Source organism: Rhinocladiella mackenziei (genome assembly GCF_000835555.1).
Source record: "Rhinocladiella mackenziei CBS 650.93 unplaced genomic scaffold supercont1.6, whole genome shotgun sequence".
NCBI lineage: Eukaryota > Fungi > Ascomycota > Eurotiomycetes > Chaetothyriales > Herpotrichiellaceae > Rhinocladiella > Rhinocladiella mackenziei.
This window is the reverse complement of record NW_013550599.1, coordinates 2,281,446-2,302,415: the sequence shown is the minus strand read 5'-3', so window position 1 is coordinate 2,302,415 and position 20,970 is coordinate 2,281,446. Positions and strand designations below refer to the sequence as shown.

At 51.3% G+C, this 20,970-nt stretch overlaps 6 protein-coding genes across 6 annotated transcripts in view; 5 read left to right on the top strand and 1 right to left on the bottom strand.

Moving 5' to 3' along the window:
* Nucleotides 1-710: 710 nt before the first annotated feature.
* Z518_08622 (uncharacterized protein) lies at nt 711-1,217 on the top strand (the record flags this gene model as incomplete). Its single annotated transcript, XM_013414362.1, has 1 exon — nt 711-1,217. One exon carries the CDS (start codon nt 711-713, stop codon nt 1,215-1,217), a length of 507 nt encoding a protein of 168 aa, XP_013269816.1.
* Nucleotides 1,218-2,466: 1,249 nt separating this feature from the next.
* Nucleotides 2,467-4,599, top strand: Z518_08621 (uncharacterized protein; the record flags this gene model as incomplete). The annotated part of the gene is made up of 3 exons (XM_013414361.1): nt 2,467-2,605; nt 2,671-3,409; nt 3,468-4,599. 3 exons carry the CDS (start codon nt 2,467-2,469, stop codon nt 4,597-4,599), a joined length of 2,010 nt encoding a protein of 669 aa, XP_013269815.1.
* A 957-nt stretch (nt 4,600-5,556) lies between these two features.
* On the top strand, nt 5,557-8,735 carry Z518_08620 (uncharacterized protein; the record flags this gene model as incomplete). The annotated part of the gene is made up of 3 exons (XM_013414360.1): nt 5,557-6,622; nt 6,766-6,916; nt 6,962-8,735. 3 exons carry the CDS (start codon nt 5,557-5,559, stop codon nt 8,733-8,735), a joined length of 2,991 nt encoding a protein of 996 aa, XP_013269814.1.
* A 1,193-nt stretch (nt 8,736-9,928) lies between these two features.
* Z518_08619 (uncharacterized protein) lies at nt 9,929-12,571 on the bottom strand (the record flags this gene model as incomplete). Its single annotated transcript, XM_013414359.1, has 1 exon — nt 9,929-12,571. One exon carries the CDS (start codon nt 12,569-12,571, stop codon nt 9,929-9,931), a length of 2,643 nt encoding a protein of 880 aa, XP_013269813.1.
* A 1,470-nt stretch (nt 12,572-14,041) lies between these two features.
* Nucleotides 14,042-15,436, top strand: Z518_08618 (uncharacterized protein; the record flags this gene model as incomplete). The annotated part of the gene is made up of 1 exon (XM_013414358.1): nt 14,042-15,436. One exon carries the CDS (start codon nt 14,042-14,044, stop codon nt 15,434-15,436), a length of 1,395 nt encoding a protein of 464 aa, XP_013269812.1.
* A 2,249-nt stretch (nt 15,437-17,685) lies between these two features.
* The window catches only part of Z518_08617 (uncharacterized protein), a gene marked incomplete at both ends in the record, with an annotated part of 4,237 nt that continues 952 nt past the window's right edge, over nt 17,686-20,970 (top strand). Inside the window, 3 exons of the mRNA XM_013414357.1 lie at nt 17,686-18,249; nt 18,298-20,361; nt 20,423-20,914. Coding sequence (XP_013269811.1) covers nt 17,686-18,249; nt 18,298-20,361; nt 20,423-20,914 — 3,120 coding nt within the window. The remainder of the gene's footprint in view (nt 18,250-18,297; nt 20,362-20,422; nt 20,915-20,970) is intronic.

Here is a 20,970-nt window from a genome sequence, read left to right as displayed (position 1 = left end):
TGGAACCCCTTGGTCAGCCTTGTTAGATCTCATCAGTGAGTCACTCGTATGAGATCCGCGTTGATCTTAGGTCGCTGCGATTAGGTCGATGGCTTCATTATTAGTGAGGCTCCAATGATACAACTATTATCCCTCTCTCCGAACCCTATCTGTCGTGAGACTTCACATGGGCATTTCACGTCACTGCAATGGTACCGCCATCACCACTATCGTCATCTCTATGTACCCCAGGCGATTCGGATGACGATGATATGGCGCAACATCGACTATCCGACTCAACATCGCTTCGCGCAATCTGGTGGGTACACTTCAGCATCGCGCTGTCGCTTGTGTCACCCACATGAAGATGAATAGAAAAATCGAGATACAAATTCTGGGATATTGTCAAATGCGAAGTAAGTCCAACACCTCAATATTGTACAATCAGATCTATACCTTTCAGGATATATCTAGATAATCCATCGACATAGCTTCCTCACCCTCGCGTTTCTCCTGTGCCCTGACCTTCCTTTTCCCGCTGGTTTTTCTCACCCATGGCGCCCCAGCAGCAACCAATTTATCTTTCGCTCTTGCAATGTGCCTCTGCCATGGATTGCTGTCTTCCTGCATTTCTCCCTTCCGACTTCCACTTCTCAGGCAACGTCCGTCGCGATTATATTGCGGCTGAACAAGTCTCAGGGAACTACGCTCCGACTAGTTAGGACGGCATGATGGGTGTGCTGATGAATGAATCGACAACGGCATACCTCGCGGACTATACATCCGCCGGCTCTGGGTCTCACCTGGGAAAATACATTGGCTATACCGACTCCTCCTTCACATGGCTTGGCCTGACCGGTCCGACTCTCCGCGAAATCCTCTTCCTCAACCGCCTTCCTGCCAATTATGCCTCCTTACATTCCATGGGCCTTGCTTACAGTAACGACAACGAGGGGTCCATGTATCCGAAAAATTCAGTGGCTAGCCAGAACTCTATTGTCGTACCCGACAACGCAGTCGCTCCAGGTGAGTGTGTCGTCTACAAATGGCTGGTCAACGAAGGATCCGGACCCACCAATGCCAAACTTCTGGGGGCCTCGCCGTCATCCTCGAACTCTGCGCCAATGCCACAGGCCAGACGGGGGTATGGCAATGAATCCATTTGGCAGCCTCAAATGACAAACTTGATCTCGGCCAATCAATTGAACTCAACTCAGGGGCCGACGTCTCAGCGTTGAACGGCCTGGTATACGCCAATAACGCACCATTCAAGGTTTGCGTCAACGACCCGACTGTCTGATACGTAGCTACTTTTGGGGACAATCCGCATGTGTTTCACATGCATGGGAATGGGATTACACATTCTGGTGAGAATTTTGACTTCCATCACCAAGTTGTCGTCCTTTCTATTTTTGAACTTAAAGTGCAAGGTTTAGCCAACGATGGGGTCCCGAGTAGAGGTGTAAATTGATTTGCCATGTCGATAATCATTGGGCGAATGGCATGGTGGCGCATAGTGAGGAAAGGCCGGGAAATCCGCCTTCGGTTTAGGCGGCCCTGCCCCTTCGGGTATGGTCGCCCTGCCGCTTTTGACCCCTATAAGAACCCTCTTCCTCTCTTCCATATTGAAGCCATTGTTGATCCCGATTGAGAATCTTGTTGGTAGAGAACTGCGGCGATGATGCGGGGAGCTGTTTGGGAAGATGTATGGGCCCTACGAGTGGTAGGGGAGGGGCTGCTGCAATCAAGCGGTAGACCGAGAAGAGATGAGGACATCCTGATTTTCCCTTAATCTAGCTAGGAAGATGAGCGAGAAGAGGGTGATATCCTTGAGGATTATGAATTTATTTCACCATGTACTATGTGGTCAGTGTAGAAGGTTGACGACGTGAAACTATGACACGGGCTAATGTGAAAGGTCCCCTGTCGTGAGCGCATCTACGGAGACGTGCACCAATTGCTTGCCACGCTAGTCACAAGTGACAGGGTATTCAAAACGGCATGTTTTGTCTGCGGTTGCTCCTAGCAACCGCCCCCGGAGAACTTTGATTTCGCACCTATGACGCCTACCAATGGTTGGAAAGATCGCTTAAGCCAGAGCCTATTAGCGAGCGCTTCTAGGTGCTGATAGGCGTTCTCAGCGCACGTCTCCATACGCACCTCTATCCATCGTCTGTGGACCTGCCCTAGGCATGAAGACTGCAACAGGTGGATCGGCCGGCCCGGTAGAGCCCGAGCGAGATGGACCGAAGATCCGAGATTTTACACCCCGCATGTAACAAAGATTCTCTAAGACGCTGGGTTTCTTTTCACTACTACTGAGCGCTAAGCAGTCAAGTGGCTGCGTGGGCTGTCGTAGCTGTCAATAGCCTACCTCGCAAAGGCAGCACAGAGCACAATACCAGCCAGCAGATCTACCACACACCAAATACTTATTGACTATTATCAAATATGCCTTGGTGTTTGTTCTCAGGTTGGTCAGTCGGTATGGCTCATTTGCTCCTTTTCTCTCAGTTGCTGCTCGTTCTATTGCTTGGTCCTGTTGCTGCACAGTCGGCGCTTCCCATTATCCGTATCACAGGCCCCAAATTCTTCAAAGGCAATGGCGACCAGTTCTACATCAAAGGTACCCATCCGGCCATCTCCATGACATGTGATACTCCTTAGCCCCGTACTGACGATTTGCGCCAGGGGTGATGTATGCCGGGCCCCCTGACAATTCCGTGCCGCACACCGATCCGTTGGCAAACTCCGCCCAATGTGCCCTCGATGCGCCTCTTATGCGATCACTTGGTGCGAACACAGTCCGCGTTAGGTACACCGATGTATGGGCGGACCACGATGCCTGTATGCAGACATTGGCAGACAACGGCATCTACGTGGTGCTGAATATAGCAGAGAGCGGTACAGTGGGTAGTAGGACATGGGACGATACTCTTTACCGCCTCTTCACACCTATGATCGACAGATTCGCCAAATATGACAATTTGCTGGGCTTTTTTATTGGCGACGAGGACATCAGCGACGACTCTTCCCTTGACTGCGCCAGTTCCCTCAAAGCTGCCGTCCGAGATATGAAGGCCTACATCGCGGCCAGGGAGTACAGAAGCATACCTCTCGGATACGCTGCGGCGGACCTTGCCGATATCAGAAAACAACAGGCTAACTATCTGGTTTGCGGCGGCAATCCCGCCGAATCTGTGGACTTCTACGGTGTGAATCTCTTTTCATGGTGCGGAGACTCCTCTTACCTGGAATCTGGGTACAACCTCTACACCGATGACCTGAAGAGCATGCCGGTCCCCATCATACTGTCTGAAGATGGCTGCTTCGAAACATCGCCACGAACCTTTTCCGACCAGCAGGCAGTTTTCGGCCCCGAGATGGAGGATATCTGGTCAGGAGCGATAATCAACGGATGGGCGTATGCGTATGCTCATCGTCTTACCTTTCATGAGAATGTCCTACTGACCCTCATGATCTTCCAGGGGATTCAATTATGACCTGGTGAATTACTCGGTCTCCTCGTCGGCCGCGACGCGTTCGCCTCTCCCGGACTATTCTAATCTACAAAGCCAATGGGCTCTTGCCACTCCCGAAGGCGTTGCAAGCTCGGATTATACGTGGAGCGGAACGACGCCTGCTTGTCCAGCTTCGACAGCAAGCTGGACTGTAGACCCTAGTGAACCTTTGCCGACTATCGCCGGGCTGAACTTGGCCACAGTAGAGCCAGCTTCATCATCAGGTCCTTCAAACGGATCCTCAAGCGCGTTGGCCCCAAGTGCTTCGAGCTCCGGCGCCGGTGGTAATACCACAGCACACTCGGGCTCGTCTTCTGGCCTATCACAAGGAGCCACTATCGGCATCGGAGTCGGAGTTGGCGTAGGCGGGCTTGTCATCGCTCTGATTGCGCTTTTCCTCCTGTACCGTTGGCGCAAAAACAAGCGGCAAGAAGCTTCGACGTCCACCTCAAACGCAACACACGAGAAGGCCGAGATGTATGCTGGACCAGTCGACGAGAGAATAAAGGGCAAGTCCCGGCCGAAACACGAATTACCTAGCACAAGGACAATGTCTGGAAAACCAACACCGCATCAGCTTGATAATGGCCACCCGACGCGAGAGGCGTCAAGTCATGAACTCAGTGGCCAAGTAAGCTCCAACGCACCCTGGAGCCATAATCCCGACGGCTACATGCCCCCCGAGTTAAACTCAAGTGAGATTGTGGAGGTAGGCACTGCTAGCATACGAAAAGATGGCTATCATCCTATCGACCACCTTTTCGACTCCAGCCAGCGGGACACCACCACGAGCTCACCGGGGACGACAGCGGTGGCATCTGAGCAGAGAAACAGGGACATCCCTGCCAACGCCTCGCCAGCCGATGACGACGACGCTGAGGAGCTAGCTGAAGAGGCGGACGTGGCGGTGCAGGAGCTGGGCTTGATTAGTGTGCGGAAGCGAGCCTTGACCTCCCAGGCGGCCGCCATCGGCCAGAAGCCGGAAGAGGTCGAAGGGAGGAAAGGAGAGGAATTCCGAGAACTGATACAGAGGGAGGAAAGAGTCAGGGCCAGACTTGAAAGGATCGACAGGCAACGGACACCCGCTCGACGGCGGTGACATGAATTCGCGGATTACGGACGACGTATGAAGATACGACTGAATGCCGCAGCTTCATTTTTGCCCATCATCCGCCATTCTACCTGCACATTAACGGCCGATAAGAGAGGCGGCAGCCCTGCCAACACGTAGTCACATTCATTGACAAGCTAATTGCATCAAGTATACATCCATCCATTCACTGCTTCAATATGTGGGCTAATAGCCCGTGACGGCATTCTACGGACGAAACTAAGAGCGCAAACGTAAACGTCCTCAGCCGCGGAAATTGAAATCTTACAAGTCGCTGGGGTTGTTATTATCGTTCAGATGAAGCGATCATGCACATACGGCACCGCAAAGACGGGAGAAATCACCACCCTCGTCGCATACTTCCTGATCGCCTTGTCCAGCGTCGGCGGGCGGCGGGGGAATCCGGCCGGCCTTGACGAACTCGCACGTGCCAGTGACGTGTTTCCAGGTTCGGCGGCACCACTCTGCCATGGTGGCAAACTAGGGGCCGTGGACAGGATATTCCACGGGGGGTAAAAGCTACGCTTCTGTATTTCGGAGGTTGGCCGCCAACCCGCCGGGCTCACAGCGTCGGGGATTGCCAAGCCTTCTTCATCACGTGATTGGTAGATCATGTGATTTTTCTTTTTCCGACCAATCAGCGACGACTTAAGCTTCGCTCAACGCTACGCTTTAATCAGGAAAGGCTGGTTGATTGATTGTCAACCGACGAGGCTGAACGACCATGCAGCTTTTTGGTGCCTGTGCTACCAGCCTTACCAGCGCAAGCTGTCTCTGCCCGGCACAGAGCCATGAATTATTCTTTCTGCAACTAACCTACCCCACTTGCTCCTATTGTCATCCTCCTCTGCCTCTACGCGAAATGATCTCGAACCCGCTGACTTCTACCTACACAGTATGTGCTAACTAAGCGCCTGCCTATCCCGCGCGACATCAGACCCTCTCATGGCGCGCCTTCTCCGCCCCCCAAGCCGTGGCGACTTCGAGATAGCCATTATCTGCGCCTTGTCGATCGAGCGTGATGCCATCGAAGCACTTCTGGACGAAGAGTATGAGACGAATGGCTTTTCATACGGGAAAGCCGCTGGAGATATGAACACCTATACTATAGGCCGGCTGGGGAATCAACATGTGGTGCTGACGTACATGCCTGGCATGGGCATGGTTAGTGCAGCCGCTGTGGCAGCCAGTATTCTGTCGAGTTTCGAAAGGATCAAAATCGCGATCGTGGCGGGCATATGTGGTGGTGTCCCGCGAACTACGGACGGAGCAGAGATTGTCCTCGGCGACGTCATTATTAGTACGTCGGTAATCCAAATTGATTTTGGGCGACAATATCCCCACGGATTTGTGAGAAAGACGTCAGGGGAGGATACACTTGGACGAGCGAATCCGGCAATTCGAGCGTTTATTGGAAAGGTGTCAGGACGCCTTATTTCAGAAAGACTTCACGAAAAGACGAATGTTTACTCTACACAAATATGCGCGAAGAGAGGGTTTTCGAAATCAGCCTATCCGGGACCTGAAAAAGATCAACTGTATCCAGCCAAGTACCGACACAAACATTGGAGGCAAGGCTCATGCAGTATTTGCGACAGTTGCCATCACCTCGATGACGATGTGTGCGAAGAGGCACTGAAGAAGTCGTGTGAGGAATTAGGCTGCGACAAGACCCAGTTGATCGAACGTCAACGTCTTCAAAAAGCGCTGAGCAGTGGCCCCGATGAAAATCCAATTCCCTGCATTCACTTTGGCCGGACTGCATGCAGCAGTCAAGTGATGAAGAGTGGACAGCATCGCGACCGAATCGCCCAGCTGGAGGGAGTGATTGGGTTTGAGATGGAGAGTGCCGGCACGTGGGACTACATCCCCACGGTTGTGATCAAAAGCGTATGCGATTATGCGGACAGCCACAAAAACAAGGACTGGCAAGAATATGCTGCGGCCACAGCAGCAGGTTGCACGAAGGCCTTTCTGGAAGAGTGGAGAAGTGCCGACAGACCGACTCAAGGTAATGAATACATTCGCATTGTTTACTGGACTGAAGAAGGGCATTGGTGGACATGATCGGGACTCACATTCATCCACTCACCAGAAAGCTCCCGTTGAGGCCGCATCGAGAGAGTATCACTGACAGCTTTTTGCCCTTCACAGATATATCTGAGATTCCTCTTCACCCTTCGCTCCTTATCCCTTTCCGTCGTGACCCCGATTTCGTCGATCGCGGAGCACTGCTCGATAAGATTCACAAGAGATGTTCAGTACAAGGGTCCAGGACTGCGCTCGTTGGGTTAGGTGGCGTCGGGTAAGTCAACACCATACTCATATTCTATCGCTGACTTGGTGGAAGAAAATCCCAACTGGCGATTGAATATTGCTACCAAGTCAGAGAGCAATCACCTGACGTATGGATTTTCTGGATCCATGCGAGCAATGCGGCCCGTTTCGAGCAGAGTTTTCGAGAGATGGCTGATCACGTTAAGATTCCTGAGCGGAGGAATCCCCACGCCAACATATTTAAGCTGGTCCACGACTGGTTACGCGATGAGAGACAGAACAAGTGGACGCTTATCCTCGATAACGTCGACGACGCAGGTTTCCTTCTTGAAGCGAATCCCCTACGTCAGAAGAGTCAGGTAAGCGACTGCGAAGGCACAAATTCGGCTCGACTCTTTGACTATCTCCCCCCCAGCCTCAATGGGTCTATCCTCATCACAACCCGAACTAGAAGCGCGACATTAAGTCTCGTGGAAGAAAAAGAGATCATTCCAGTCAATCCAATGAACGAGGCGGATGCCATTACACTCTTAGAGAAGAAGCTCGGTGACCAGAGAGATCGCCAAGATCTGGCAGTGCTCGCTCGAGAGCTGGAGTGTATGCCACTAGCCATTATTCAGGCAGCGGCATATATCTCTCAGAGGGGACCACGGTGCTCAGTACGGCAGTACGTCGACAAATTCCAAAGGAGTGAAAAAGGGAAGACGACGCTGTTGAACCACGAGGGCGGGCAACTTCGCCGGGACCGAGAGGCTAAGAATTCCATTATCATCACATGGCAAATCTCCTTCGATCATATTCGCGACACGAGACCGTCAGCCGCCGATTTAATGTCACTGATGAGCTTTTTTGATCGACAAGGGATTCCCGAGGCTCTCCTTCGAAATCGAAGCCAAACCGATAGCAACTATAAACGCGACCAACGAGCTCAGAGAAATACTGAGGGGGACGACGAGGATGACGAGGACTACGAAAACGGTAACAGCGCATCAGACTCAAGCAGAGACGATGATTTTGAAGAGGATGTTCTCACACTAAACAATTACTCATTTATCTCTGTCAACGTGGATACCACCACTTTCGAAATGCATGGCCTTGTCCAGCTCGCGATGCGAAGATGGCTTGATGCGCACGGACAGCTCGAGAGATGGAAGCAACAATACATCAAGAATCTTTACACTGAATTCCCTCCGGGAGAGTATGAGAACTGGGTCAAGTGTCAAGTGCTCTTTCCGCACGCTAAAGCAGCGGTATCGCAGCAGCCGAAGAGAGAAGATTCGGTACTCGAATGGGCTGAGCTGCTGTATTATGCAGCGTGGTTTGCATGGCGACGAGGACAAGTGGCGGAAGCCGAGATGATGTCAATAAAGGCGATGAAAGCGATGAAGAAAGTATTTGGTCCTGGCCACGAGAAGACGCTGAATAGTATAGGGATGGTAGGCTTGGCATACCAGCTCGGGGGTCGATGGCAGGAGGCGGAAGAGCTGGAAGTGCAAGTGATGGAGACGAGTTCGAGGGTGCTTGGGGCGGAGCATCCTAACACGCTGACCAGTATGGCCAACCTGGCGTCGACGTATTCGAATCAAGGCCGATGGCAGGAGGCGGAAGCGCTGGGAGTGCAAGTGATGGAGACTCGGAAAAGGGTGCTCGGGGTGGAGCATCCGAACACGCTGACCAGCATGAACAATCTTGCATTCACCATGCAAGTGCAGGGGAGGAATGCGGAGGCTGTCAAACTCATGGAGGAATGTGTGCAACTTCAAAGTCAGGTCTTGGGCGGTCAACATCCTGACACTCTTTCATCTACCGCAGCGCTGGCCCAAATGGAAAGAGCAGCGGGAACATGATTCACGTCATTTACTGGAGAGTAACGAATACGTTACGGCAGCAAAGCATCACGCAACTCTGTCGAATCCTTCTCTTTCGAATGCGAGACACGTCGCTGCGTTCACTCTACCATCTCTATAAAGATCTCTCTGTTCGAATGATTTGGTCATGACGGGTTTCGAGTGCAAGTACTTTTTCTCCCACGACGAACACTCCAGGCGGCTCTGCCGAATTCTAGACCCTAAAGGCCCAGATCTCATCACTTTTCCTTAAGAGGAATTTCAGGGCTCCCGTGGGATATATCTATACACGTGTAACTAACCAGACTGAGCCTCTCGCTCGCTCCCTCGATTCCTCCCTGCAACAGCTCCCTGCGTCACGTCATCTGCTAACTCTGGCCATGAATCGCGCTTTAGCGGTCCCGAAAGATTCCAAGCAGAGACTGATTCCGACCAGATTGGTACCGATGACATTATTTCCCTCCTGGGAGACATCATCAACGAAGAACTGGACCAAATCAGAATATTGTGGCCATTGCACCGCATTGCTATCGTATGCTTTCGACTGCGCTCTTGAGATGTTTTGAAGATAACATAGCATTCGCTCCTTGGGGAGACTGAGTGGCATCCGGCTCAGCGGATGAGACGGTTCGGTGTGGGATGTGCAGACAAGCGTGTCAATACACGCTTAAAAGGTCATTCACAATTGGTTAGCAGTGTTGTGTTCTCGCCTGACGGGACTCGAATGGCATCTGGCTCATGGGACAAGACGGTACGGGTATGGGATATTGCTGTTGGCGACAGAGCTACTGTGCTACTAAGGTATTAGTTTTGTCAGAATCGGCAGATTCGGGAGACATAGGGCTCAGCCTTGTGCACTCGCAACATAGGATAACATCCCTCCAACAATTAACATCAAAACCTCAAGTTGATCCTGCATCTACTCCGTTAGCTTACACTGTCGCTTCCAGCTTGGCGCTCGCCATGGAAAATGCACAATCAAGTAATATGTAGGTATGAATACTATCAAAATGTGTACTCGGTATTTTAATTGAACAATAGGGTTTGGGAACTCCTCATGCTGTCTTTCACTTTGCGAGTTGTACTATGCTCACCTCACCGCAATCAGACTCTCAAACCAAAGTCAATTCAGTATTGCACGATGCTCGACCTTTCATGCTTGCAGATGAGAGCCGCTCGGCTGGCTCAAACCATCAGAAGAGCGGCATGATCCTCCTCCACCACGGGGGGTTCGGTCCTTCCCTGTCCTCAAAACTATCAATCCAATTCCCGATCAGGATCTTCTCGTGGAAAATCACCGCAAACTGCACGGCAACAATAGAAAGAGCAAACCCGCATGTTGAGAAGACGAGGATATCTCGCGTGTGCGACGATTGGCCTGTCGTCCTATACCACACCCACAGTGGAATCATCGTGGCCGCCATGATGAAGACTAACACCGCAGGTACACCGAAGTAAAGAATCCTGGCGGTGGTCCATGGTGGTAATGAGTGTCTCTTCCTTCGCGTCTTGGGTTGGTACCACTGTTCGCGATTGCAGGGGATTACCACGATCGGGCCTGCCGTGCTGGCTTGAAAGTGACTTTGCTGTTTCTGTTGGGTGAATTTGTAGGATATGGAAGAGAGGAAGTCGGCTTCGACGATTGAATCTGGTCGGATGTGCCGGACAAGGAGGCAGCAGCCATTGCCGCTGATGTACTTTGTTTCGCTATCGCCTGATCGACCTTCGGTCCAGGGTAGGAGGATGCAGATCTGGGCCGTGCCCCTCACGTGCTCTGTGAGGGCACCGTGGTCATGAATAGTCACCTCAAAACTGATCGGTAGTTGTCTTCGTTGCCAGTCTTCATGAGCTAGTTCGAATGAAAATGTATGTGGAAGTTGGCCTTTCACACCGAGGATGAACTTGAACTTGAGACTCGGAGGAAACACGATCCCACCTTCGGCAAAAGCAAACGTCCCGTCGGCATCTCGTATTTGTCCTTGAATCTGGGTAGGAATCCATCGCATGTGTGCCGGAACTGAGGCTGATCGGGGGAGATCGCGAAAGAAGAAAGACGCCGGGACTTTGGGCAGATCGTGCATCATCGCAGGGAGTCGATCCCGCTCCGGCAGATTCATGATCTCTTTGCTGCTATATCCAAGTAGAGTAGCCATGATTCCCCAAGCATCGTCTGGCCACGACGTTGACCGAGCTGTCAATGCGTTCCACACGAAGGCGAACCCGACGTATTCTGAAACCACCGGTTGTGAAGCAAGCCATGCGATATGGAATGGATAGAACGCGGTCCGCAGCAAGTCGCTCAAGAGGCTTCTGGAAGGAAGGTCGAGCTTTTTGAAAACTTTCGTGTAACGTTGGAAATCATTATACTCAATGAGTCTGTCGCCGATGCAGAAAAGCATAATGGACTGTTGGGCCAGTGATGCTTCAGAGAATGTCCAACAACGTGTCATCCAGCCCGAGGACGCGACTCGTGCCATGGTTTCCGTGGTCGACATGTCGGTATTTTTGACTTCTGTCAATGCTTTGTCGACAACCAAAACAGCTTCGGCGCCTGCAAACACAGGGTAGATACGTGCCATTGCCTGTTTGCGGAGCTCTCGAAACTCCGGACGCACAGCCGATGGGATGCAGAATATATCAAGCCAGATGTCGAACGACTTCGGTCCCTTGAAGACGTTGCGAGCCAGAAAGGGAGCGAAAGGCAGATAAAATAGTCTCTCCGCCTGTACTCGTGGACGGGCCCTCCTCAGATAGGAGGCGAGCTTAAGGAATCGACATCGGAAGACTTTGTTTTGCATTGGAATGACCATACCATCAGCCCAGACGTGGCTGAATGCAATATGGCGCTTACTGCCCTTCGCCGGAATAACTTTTAAGCTCACGCGGCCGTCATCGTGGACTGTGCACCTGACCAGAGGAATGCCACCAGTTTTGAGGATTTTGCTGACCTCATCGACATCCGGCCCTATTGCTTCGCACGTGCATTCCCGTGTCAAGTGCTGAGCTTGATGGTTGACAGGGTCGACGTCGCGCGCCACGCATTTCGAAGCATCGGCACAACGACCATGATCAAGTTGTGATGCATCCCTCCCCTGCAGGCATGTGATTGACCACACAGTAGTAAGACGGTAAGTATCCAGCAGTCTCAATACCTCGTGGAAGCACCAGTCGTACTCAACCATAAGCACCGCGAGAGGTCGGTAGGATGCCGGTAAATGCGGCCACCGGACGATATCAACCGAAATCTTGAATTCGTCGTTCAAATGTGCACCGCCCATATCGCTCGCCCATAGCATATCCCAGAGAGAACAAATCAGAATCCTTATGGAGAAAACGATTAGCATGTGCACCTCGGTGGTCGGAACCCCATAATGATCAAGTTGGTCACAGAATTTCCAACCCGCAGTGGTTGAATTTTTCACGCGCTGAATCCGTTCGTCTTTGGCTTCCTTTCGCATCTTACCCACCCGAACACGCCATTGCGACATGTATAGCTTCAGCTTGGTCGAGTTGATGATTTGCCCATTCGAGGAAGGGTTGGTGACGATAAAGTCCTGTGCGCATGTTCTGGCCCCGAAAGTGTCCGCGATTAGTCCAAAGTAAAGCCATGCTTGTACTCTGGCAAAGTATATGTCAGCGTCCTCCAATTCCTGGAGCCTAGACAAGTTTGGTGTGTACTTCTCATCTCGGTCTGCGAGACTGTGCGCTTCTGCGTAGGCGTAAAAGTTGTCGTTGGATTCGGCAATTTGGCCGAGGAATGGTATGTCGTAGTATCCAAAAAGCAGGACTCGACGTGAAGGGCGTTGCCGATTTTCTGGTACAGGAAGGTGATTCATGTCCCTAGATCCTGCTGAAATATGCTGGGTCGAGGTCTAGAATTTGTGCCATCCGACCAGCGATTGCAGGGTAGTCTGAGTGACAGACTTCAACGTGTATATGCTCTGTCCGAGAGGCTCGTAGATCCCGGGCGTTTGACCTGTTTCAGTTCCAGTCCTAGCGCTTCAGGCATCTCCTGGACTTCCAGCAGTATGCTTTCCTATTATTGGATGCGTGCTGTCGTCTTTTGGGACCAATTTAGTAGGCAAGTGTTGCCGATCACCGGGGAGCCAGATCGGGGCCTGGCTTATGCTGCGCAGGGGTTGCCCCGGGGGTGCTCAGTGAGGCTCAGCTAAAGCTCAGGTTAAAGCGGCCTTCACTCACTCTCTAGGATCGAACCGTATTTGGCGGATAGGTTTTTCGTTCGCGAGTAATCTTGGTCGAATTGGTGCGAAAGCCCTTTTACGGAGATGATCCAGAGTAAGGTTCGGAAAGTCTTCCTTGGCTAGCCCACTTGATCGATGTGGACAAGAATCATTGGGCAGCTGAGGCACTTCGGAGAGGGCGGTTTTGGATCTGGGGGGACGGACTTTGGTCGCCTCAGGCCGAATGGGTTAGTTGTGGTATCTTCGACATTCAAACAAGAGAGCAGTGAGAAGTAACGAGGACGTGTCCGTTTTGAAGAGACCTGGGCGATGATATTTTCATAGTCACTATTAGAGAATGTAGAATGATCAGAGGCAATAGCTTGCAGGTTTGATCAATCATAAGGCTGATTGGGCCGGTGAATCGCAGGCTGACACGGGTTTCCAAAGGCTGATGCTGTCTAGGCTGTGGTAGCGTTGTGGCTCAACTAATATGACGAAAGCCGGAACGATGCGCTAGGACATTTGGATTGTGGCTGGTATTTTAAAGACAAACAAATTCTGTTGCTGCTTTTGCGCGCCATTCTTTGTTCCGGATTTGGATAGAATGAGAGAAATGTTACGTGTAACGGATTGTAATGGTCTACCAGCCCTAGATTTCATGTGTCAAGCTAGTGGCTCGCTCCGACTGGGAAGTGGGCGGAGAATACCTTTGAGTTGCACTTTGAGTGAGACCGGTTTGCAAGAGAGTGTAGTGCGTTGGCACACCAGCAGAGGATCAAAGGTGTCGAAACAACGCCCTCGAGATGTGATTTCCTGGGCTGTGATAATTAGGGTCAATTATCACAGAGAGTGTGACAAAGTCACGTGTTGGCTAGCGCGACACTCTTTGAATCCATTCCAAAACTTGTATATAAACACATGAACTTTATGAGCCCCCATAAAACTCTCACCTCAAGATTCTGCGAACCCCGTCTGGGCCGCCGGGTGATACAAGGCCGATACTCTAACAAAAACGGGGTCCTGTATTCGGCAATCAATGGCAAGTGAATTGCGACCTGGTATGTCCATTCCATGTGAACGTGTTCGCGACTCATTAAACTAGGCAACCGTACCGGTCGCTTAATGGTTCGCCCACCATTTTCCCTCTCCAAATCTGAACCCAAGGCAAGGACGTCCACCCAGCCAAAGAATAAAAATCTATCTCGAGGTTTGAGACGAGCTTACTCGTCTGCATACTCTCAACAATTCTCTGCAGACAAAATCAAAGAGACCGATCCGTACCGAACCAAACTGCTTTGGCGGAAGGTCATGGAACAAAAACCTCCTCGATACTCGCAAGCCACTCCGGCCAGCCGACTCAAGAGTCAGGCTCGGTCAGAAGATCCCACGAAAAGCATTTTCTCGACATCTACCTTTAAGACAGGCTCTAGCAGAACGCAAATCGCCGGAGCTGCCACGGCCCACGACTCCGACTTCGAAGATACTCAGTTACTTCCGCGGGGGGTTGAGATAACAAGAGGCGGGTGTTGGCGTGTGGGAGGGGCTCACGGCCATTTTGGCTCCGAGACACCTGTGGACGCCGCCAAATCACGCGAATTTTACCAATCCATCGTTCAAAATGCCCTTGCAGGAAGAGCTGACCGGGATATAGACGGTTCGATATTCCTGCCCATGGACGCCGACTTCATCACGTCCGTGTACACGACGTATCGTATTATGGGAGAGGAAGAAGTTTTGGAATCTGAGTTCAAGGGATATGCTTGTGAGAATCTGTTCACCGGGCCATACCGTCTCTTAGGACAGAATGTTGCAAGACGGCTTGGTGCTGTACGGTGTCTGGAAATGTCGCTCAAGCCCCGCGAGAATTATGCTGGATGTATGTGGCATGCACCTCCACTCCTCTCGGATCAACCTCCTTCCAAACCCTTTGGTTTCGACATTTTCGCCGACTGTCAATTCTGGCTTTGCGACAAGGTCTTGAATCCCAATTATCGAAGGAATGCCGGCCAGGTCGTGCTTTGCAAGTCCTTTGGTGCATTTTGTCCCTATTTCTCGATTGAGTTCAAAGCCATAACTGGCGATCAGCGGGTTGCGGCTAATCAAGTATTTGCCGCTGGCCTGATTTCCTTGTTCAATCGATATCGATTGAAAGTCGACGCCTTTCGCCATCCTACTCTGGAGCAACTCAAACTGGTTCGTCATTACGGATCGACGATGGTGAAAGATACTTGGACAGTATGGCTCTTTGAACCCAAAATCACTGATGGGGGGGCTTGGGCCGGCTGCACTATACGAATGCTTGATAATGGGAGGTGTCGGGATGAACTTGGAGTTATGAGTTTGCTTCAATGGATCAACGAAATTCACCGGTGGGGACTCTGCGAGTACGCTCTCGGATGTGAGGAGGATATCAAACAGATTCTGAACCAAGGCCCTGGCAATCTCAGAATATCCGCGATAGGGATCTCAAAGGAAACCGAAACCGTGAAGGAAACCGGAACGGTGGAGGAAGTCTAAAATGATGATGGCAGCACAAATCGTGAACGGAGCTCAAGGTGGTGAAGGAAGGTCAAATGGTGAACGGAGTCCAAAGGAACCTGAAATGTTGAGTACAGCCTGAAATGGTGTACGGAGTAGGACCAAATACTGTGCATGGATTAAAGGGGATGGAAGTATGATTATGAAAACAGGCGTCTATGGACCGGTGAGTACACTAGCTAAATAGGTACAGATTCTCTCCTCTCCGAAGCCTAAGGCAGAAAGTTCGAGCCTGCTTTCGAGAAATTCATAATGTCTAGATGTATTGCTAGCTGCGTTCCTTTTCAGTAGGTCCTAACGAACGAGGCTCCTACTTTGTCCACTTCATCACTCCCCAGATATTTTCGTGGAGTCAGCATGATCCAAAGATGGAGGACAAAGCGCGTCGCTTCAAATGGCAGCGGCATGTTGTGATAGCGGCGGGAAGAGAATGTATGAGCTAACTAGAACTATTGTAAAGGGGCGATATGGAGAGCACCGATAATTGCCCAGAGACAACAACACCGCAACACAAAACACCCCAGGGCGAGGAGGGCTGATCGAACCTTACTAATTAGGTAGGAAAGACTCAAAGAACTCGATAAGGGACCTCTAAAAATTCGATCGTTTTCAAGGAATGTCTTCTCACTATGGTTGATTAGCTATGCTTGACTTTCTCCCTTTAAAGTGTGCCTGTTCTCGTCCTGAAAGAGTTCCTCCTAAACCTCGAGCCCTCCTAAAATAGGACAAGTCCTCCGTAGAATTACAAACCTATCTCAACGAAGTCACATAAGTAGCCATGCCTGTGATTCGTGTGTGCGCCAAGGGTTATATATCCAAGGTCCGACAAATTGGTTTTGGATTTAGCTCTTTTGTCACACACCCTTCGATCACGCGTTATGCTAGAATGAAGCAACTTCTACCTTATAACAGTATCCCCTTCGGGTTTTCGGTCTAGAACTGGGATAACACTAGTATATCGACACGACCACCGCCGCGTGAATCGAACGGCGATAAAAGGCCTTATTCGCTATCACCCCAGCACGACGTACCAGAGGGCCCAGAGTAAATCCCTCTAGTGGAGAGCTGGAAGAGCAGATGAAAGACTCGGACAGCTCTGGTTCACGGGACCATTTTGTGCCTCTCAGGCTCCGTTGGCTACGACATAGTCGGCCCCTCTCCAGATGGGCCATAGACTGGATCCGATCAGGCTAGAGAGGCTATGCTGAGGCAACAAGATGCGCCATACGCTGCTGAAGGAATGAACTGTGGGACTGAGAGAGGATTCACTGATTGAATCTAACTGAGCGAGGCGCAGGCGACAAAATGGCCACCAAGGCTGCGGTGCACGTGACTATGCTGAACCCAATGGGGAATGCCAACACGAACGCACTTTCCACGGTCCCACTCGGCCAGATGGTCCACGGATTGGATCCGATGAGGGTGGGTATTTCATGGGATCCGATCCATGAACCGAGGTGTAAAATAACAAGTGGAATTGTATTGGTTGCTAAGTGAGGGGTGTGTCGAATGCCGCTTTTATTCTCAGATACTAGCGCCTTGGCATATTTCACCGAGGGATTGGCTGATGTGAACGATGGTCCACGGATTGGATCCGATGACTCACGAGATCCGTTCCGTGATTCGCGTAGACGTTCTTATTTCCGCCAAGACTTGACGTCGCTACCTGCCAAGCCGTATACAGATGGATTCCAAAATTAAATTAAGGCTCCGTGATTATCCTGTCCGCGGTCCCTAAGTTTTGGAACCGCTCGGTTGCGGCTTGGCGTTGTGCGGCGATGCCAAGACCACCGTATTAGCTGATCACGTGTGTACCCGGCTTGGCATATCACGTGACAAATGATTACGTGGAATGAACTTCCTTGTTGTTGTAGCGGCGGGAAGAGAATGTATGAACTAACTGGAACTATCTGCTGGGGGGTGGCCGCTTTTCTGATATATGTTCCGTAAAGGAAATGTAATTTAGCGTAAGCCAGGATCCTTGGCAGAAATCCACAGCTGCCGAAGTTGGTGTTGAAACGACAACTCCTGCAGCAGGCGCACCTGTCATTGAGGCACCGGTGCAGCTCGCGCAAGAAGCCTCGAGGCTTCTGCCGGGATACAGTAATCCCCCTTTGACGGTTTCTCCTTTACGAATGCAGACATTGTGATCCTTTCGAACTTGAAACGAACAATTCCCAGGGTGAATCTATTGTAGTACAGTATACCCATATTAAACATCGTCAAACATGAGCGGGGCCCCTGTTCCGTCCGCAAAGCTTAGTGTTGGAGAGCGACTACGTCAACGCTTCAGGTCCAGAAGCCGGGCTTCATCACCGACTCCAGCGCCAGTCTCAACCAAGCAGTCACCAGGTTCACCATTAATACAGATTTTAGCATCGTCGAGCCCTCCATCGGCTGGACTGGTTGCCGCTAACTCACCAAACGCCAGCGCTGCCTCCTCATCATCGCAGCAGGCGACTTCCAATCCCTCCAGCCTCAACATCTTAAACGATGCGCTCAAACGACTCTCCGATCGCGATCGAGCAACCCTTCGAGAATATATTCTTCCGAGTTCGGGTGATATTGACTTGGTGCTGAAGCAGTCTTTGGCTGCGGCTGAGGAGAAGCAACGGTACTGTCTTGCGAAGAGGTGGAGGTTTATATTTGCTGGGCGAGAAGTCGTAGTAAAAGAGGTGGCCGACAAGGTGGTCAGCTGGCTAAACCGATTTAAAGATGTAGGCGATATCGCCGCCAGCGTAGACCCAGTGCACGCCGGCTTGCCATGGGCCGGCATTCGCATGCTGCTCGAGGTAAGACTCGTCTAATGAAGTCTAGAGGTCTTGTGCTTAAATCAATAGGCTGCTGTGTCTGAGGCGAACCAAATGGCTTCGCTGCTCGTCGGGTGCGAAACCGCTCTGTACATGATAAACCGACTGAAGGCGTACATGGACTTCTTGGATGGACTGCCTACGACGCTGACACGAACCAACTTTGAGACTTCCGCGACAGAACTCTATGCACGCATTCTCCAGTTCCTGGCTCAAGCCATCCAGATATACCAGTCTACGACGGTTAAACGCGCATTTAAAGCGTTTTGGAAAGACAGCGATGTCCATGACTTTGAAGATGCGTGCAACGAGCTCGGAGTAAGGGTCGAAATCGAGGCGAGCAATTGCGACCGCACCCTGAGTGCTCAAGACCGGGAGCGCACCGGAAAACTGAAGCAAGATCTTGAGAGGGTGCTCAAAGAGCTCAAAAAGTCTCACAAGCTTCAAGAATCGCTGGATCGACTTGAAATCAAGATTGACTTGGGCAAGTTGCCCTATGCCGAAGGAGCAATGTTCAACTCTTATGGCGATGATCACGTTACCTGTCACCCTGCTACTCGGCTCGACCTCCTTGGTCAAATTCAAGAATGGGCTCAACAACCAGACGGTAAGGGCATCTTCTGGCTCAAGGGCATGGCGGGCACGGGTAAGTCGACTATCTCTCGGACCATCGCACAGTGGTTGGACGGTCAAAGTCACCTTGGGGTCGTCGACCTCGGGGCGAGCTTTTTCTTTAAGCGAGGTGAAGGCGACCGAGGCTCTGCTTCACGATTCTTTTCCACCATTACCCGCCAACTCGTGCTGAAGATCCCCGGGCTGGATGATCTTATCGCCGACGTGATTACTTCCGATCCACTCATTTTCGACAAGGCACTGGGTGAGCAATTCGACAAGTTACTGTATCAACCGTTACGCAAAGTGGACGTCACTCCCCGTGATTCTCCTATTCTGGTCTTAGTGGTTGATGCTCTGGACGAATGTGAGAAAGAAGGAGACATTCAGACCATTCTCGACTTGTGGTCTCGAATACCTCGGATTACGACTATTCGTCTAAGGCTCCTTTTGACGAGCCGACCCGAGCTGCCTATTCGACTAGGATTCAAGGACATGTCGATCGACGCCTATCAGGATATGTCCGTGGACGCCTATCAGGATATCGTTCTCTATGATGCGGTTCCCCGAACGACAATTCAGCATGACATCTCAACCTTTCTGAAAGACGAGTTTTCGAAGTTTCGGAAGAATTATAATGCTGACCCGCCTTCAGGGACACCACTCGATCCTGACTGGCCAGGTGCGGAAGTTCTTGAAGCTCTGGTCGACATGGCTGTCCCATTGTTTATCGTTGCCGCGACCGTGTATCGTTTTGTGAGTGACATTAACTACGATCCCAAGGAACAACTTGAGACGATCTTGAAATTTCATGGGACGGGTCAGTTGGAGCAGATGGAACAGACGTATCTGCCTGTGCTTACGCAACTTACGCAACTATTCAGCAGCTCACGTGACACGGAAAAGCTCTACCAAGAGTTCCGAATGATTGTTGGATCTATTGTCACCCTTGCTGAACCGCTTTCTAGAAAGTCCCTTGCAGCCCTTCTACAAATATCTCCAGTCACGTTGAAGCTCCGCCTAAACCCATTATATTCTGTTCTGCGAGTTCCTGATGATCTGGAAACACCGATTCGGACTCTTCATCTTTCCTTTGGAGAGTTCCTATTGAGCAACAAACCTCGACACGAGTCTTTTGGAGTGGACGGCCCGGTTACGCATCGATTACTATTGACAAAATGTCTACAACTGCTGTCAGGCCCCAATGGTCTGCGGGAAAATTTGTGTGACCTTACCTATCCAGGCCAGCCACGGCGAGAGGTCGAGCAGACCGTGATCAATGAACGCCTATCACCCGCATTTCAGTATGCATGCCGATACTGGGTCCACCATGCCCAGCAAAGTAAGGTCCGGATTCACGATGAAGACGAAGTGCACTCTTTTTTGCGGAAGCACTTACTGCACTGGCTTGAAGCTCTCAGTCTCATGAATAGGGTTGCTGAAGTCATTGGACACATTAACGTATTGTCATCGCTTTTGTCGGTAAGTGACCTCTGTGGTAGGGATTTCCAAAACCGGACTGGCGCTGACATAGAGATGCAAGGCAAACGGCTCAAGTCATTTATCAGCCTTTCTTGGAGATGCGCGACGAATTGTCCTTTCTAACCGATATATCGTCGAACTCGCGCCGCTTCAGATTTATTCGTCAGCGATGACTTTCGCCCCACAGACCAGTCTCGTGAGGAAGATGTGTGGTCCAAACCCAAAGTGGATACTGAAATGTCCGATCACTGCAGCGACGTGGAGTGCTGAGCTACAGACACTCGAGGGGCACACGCACTATGTGAAGGCGATGGCATTCTCGCCCGATGGCTCGCTCTTGGTCTCTGCTTCAATTGATCACACCGTCAGGCTGTGGAAGGTGAGCACGGGTCAAGCGGTGCAGACACTCCAGGGTCACACGAACTCTGTGAGGGCGGTGGTATTCTCGCCCGACGGCTCTCTACTGGCCTCTGCTTCCGACGACGGCGCCGTCAGGCTGTGGAAGGTGAGCACGGGTCAAGCGGTGCAGACGCTCGAGGGGCACACGAGCTTGGTGAGGGCGGTGGTATTCTCGCCCGACGGCTCGCTATTGGCCTCTGCTTCATGGGA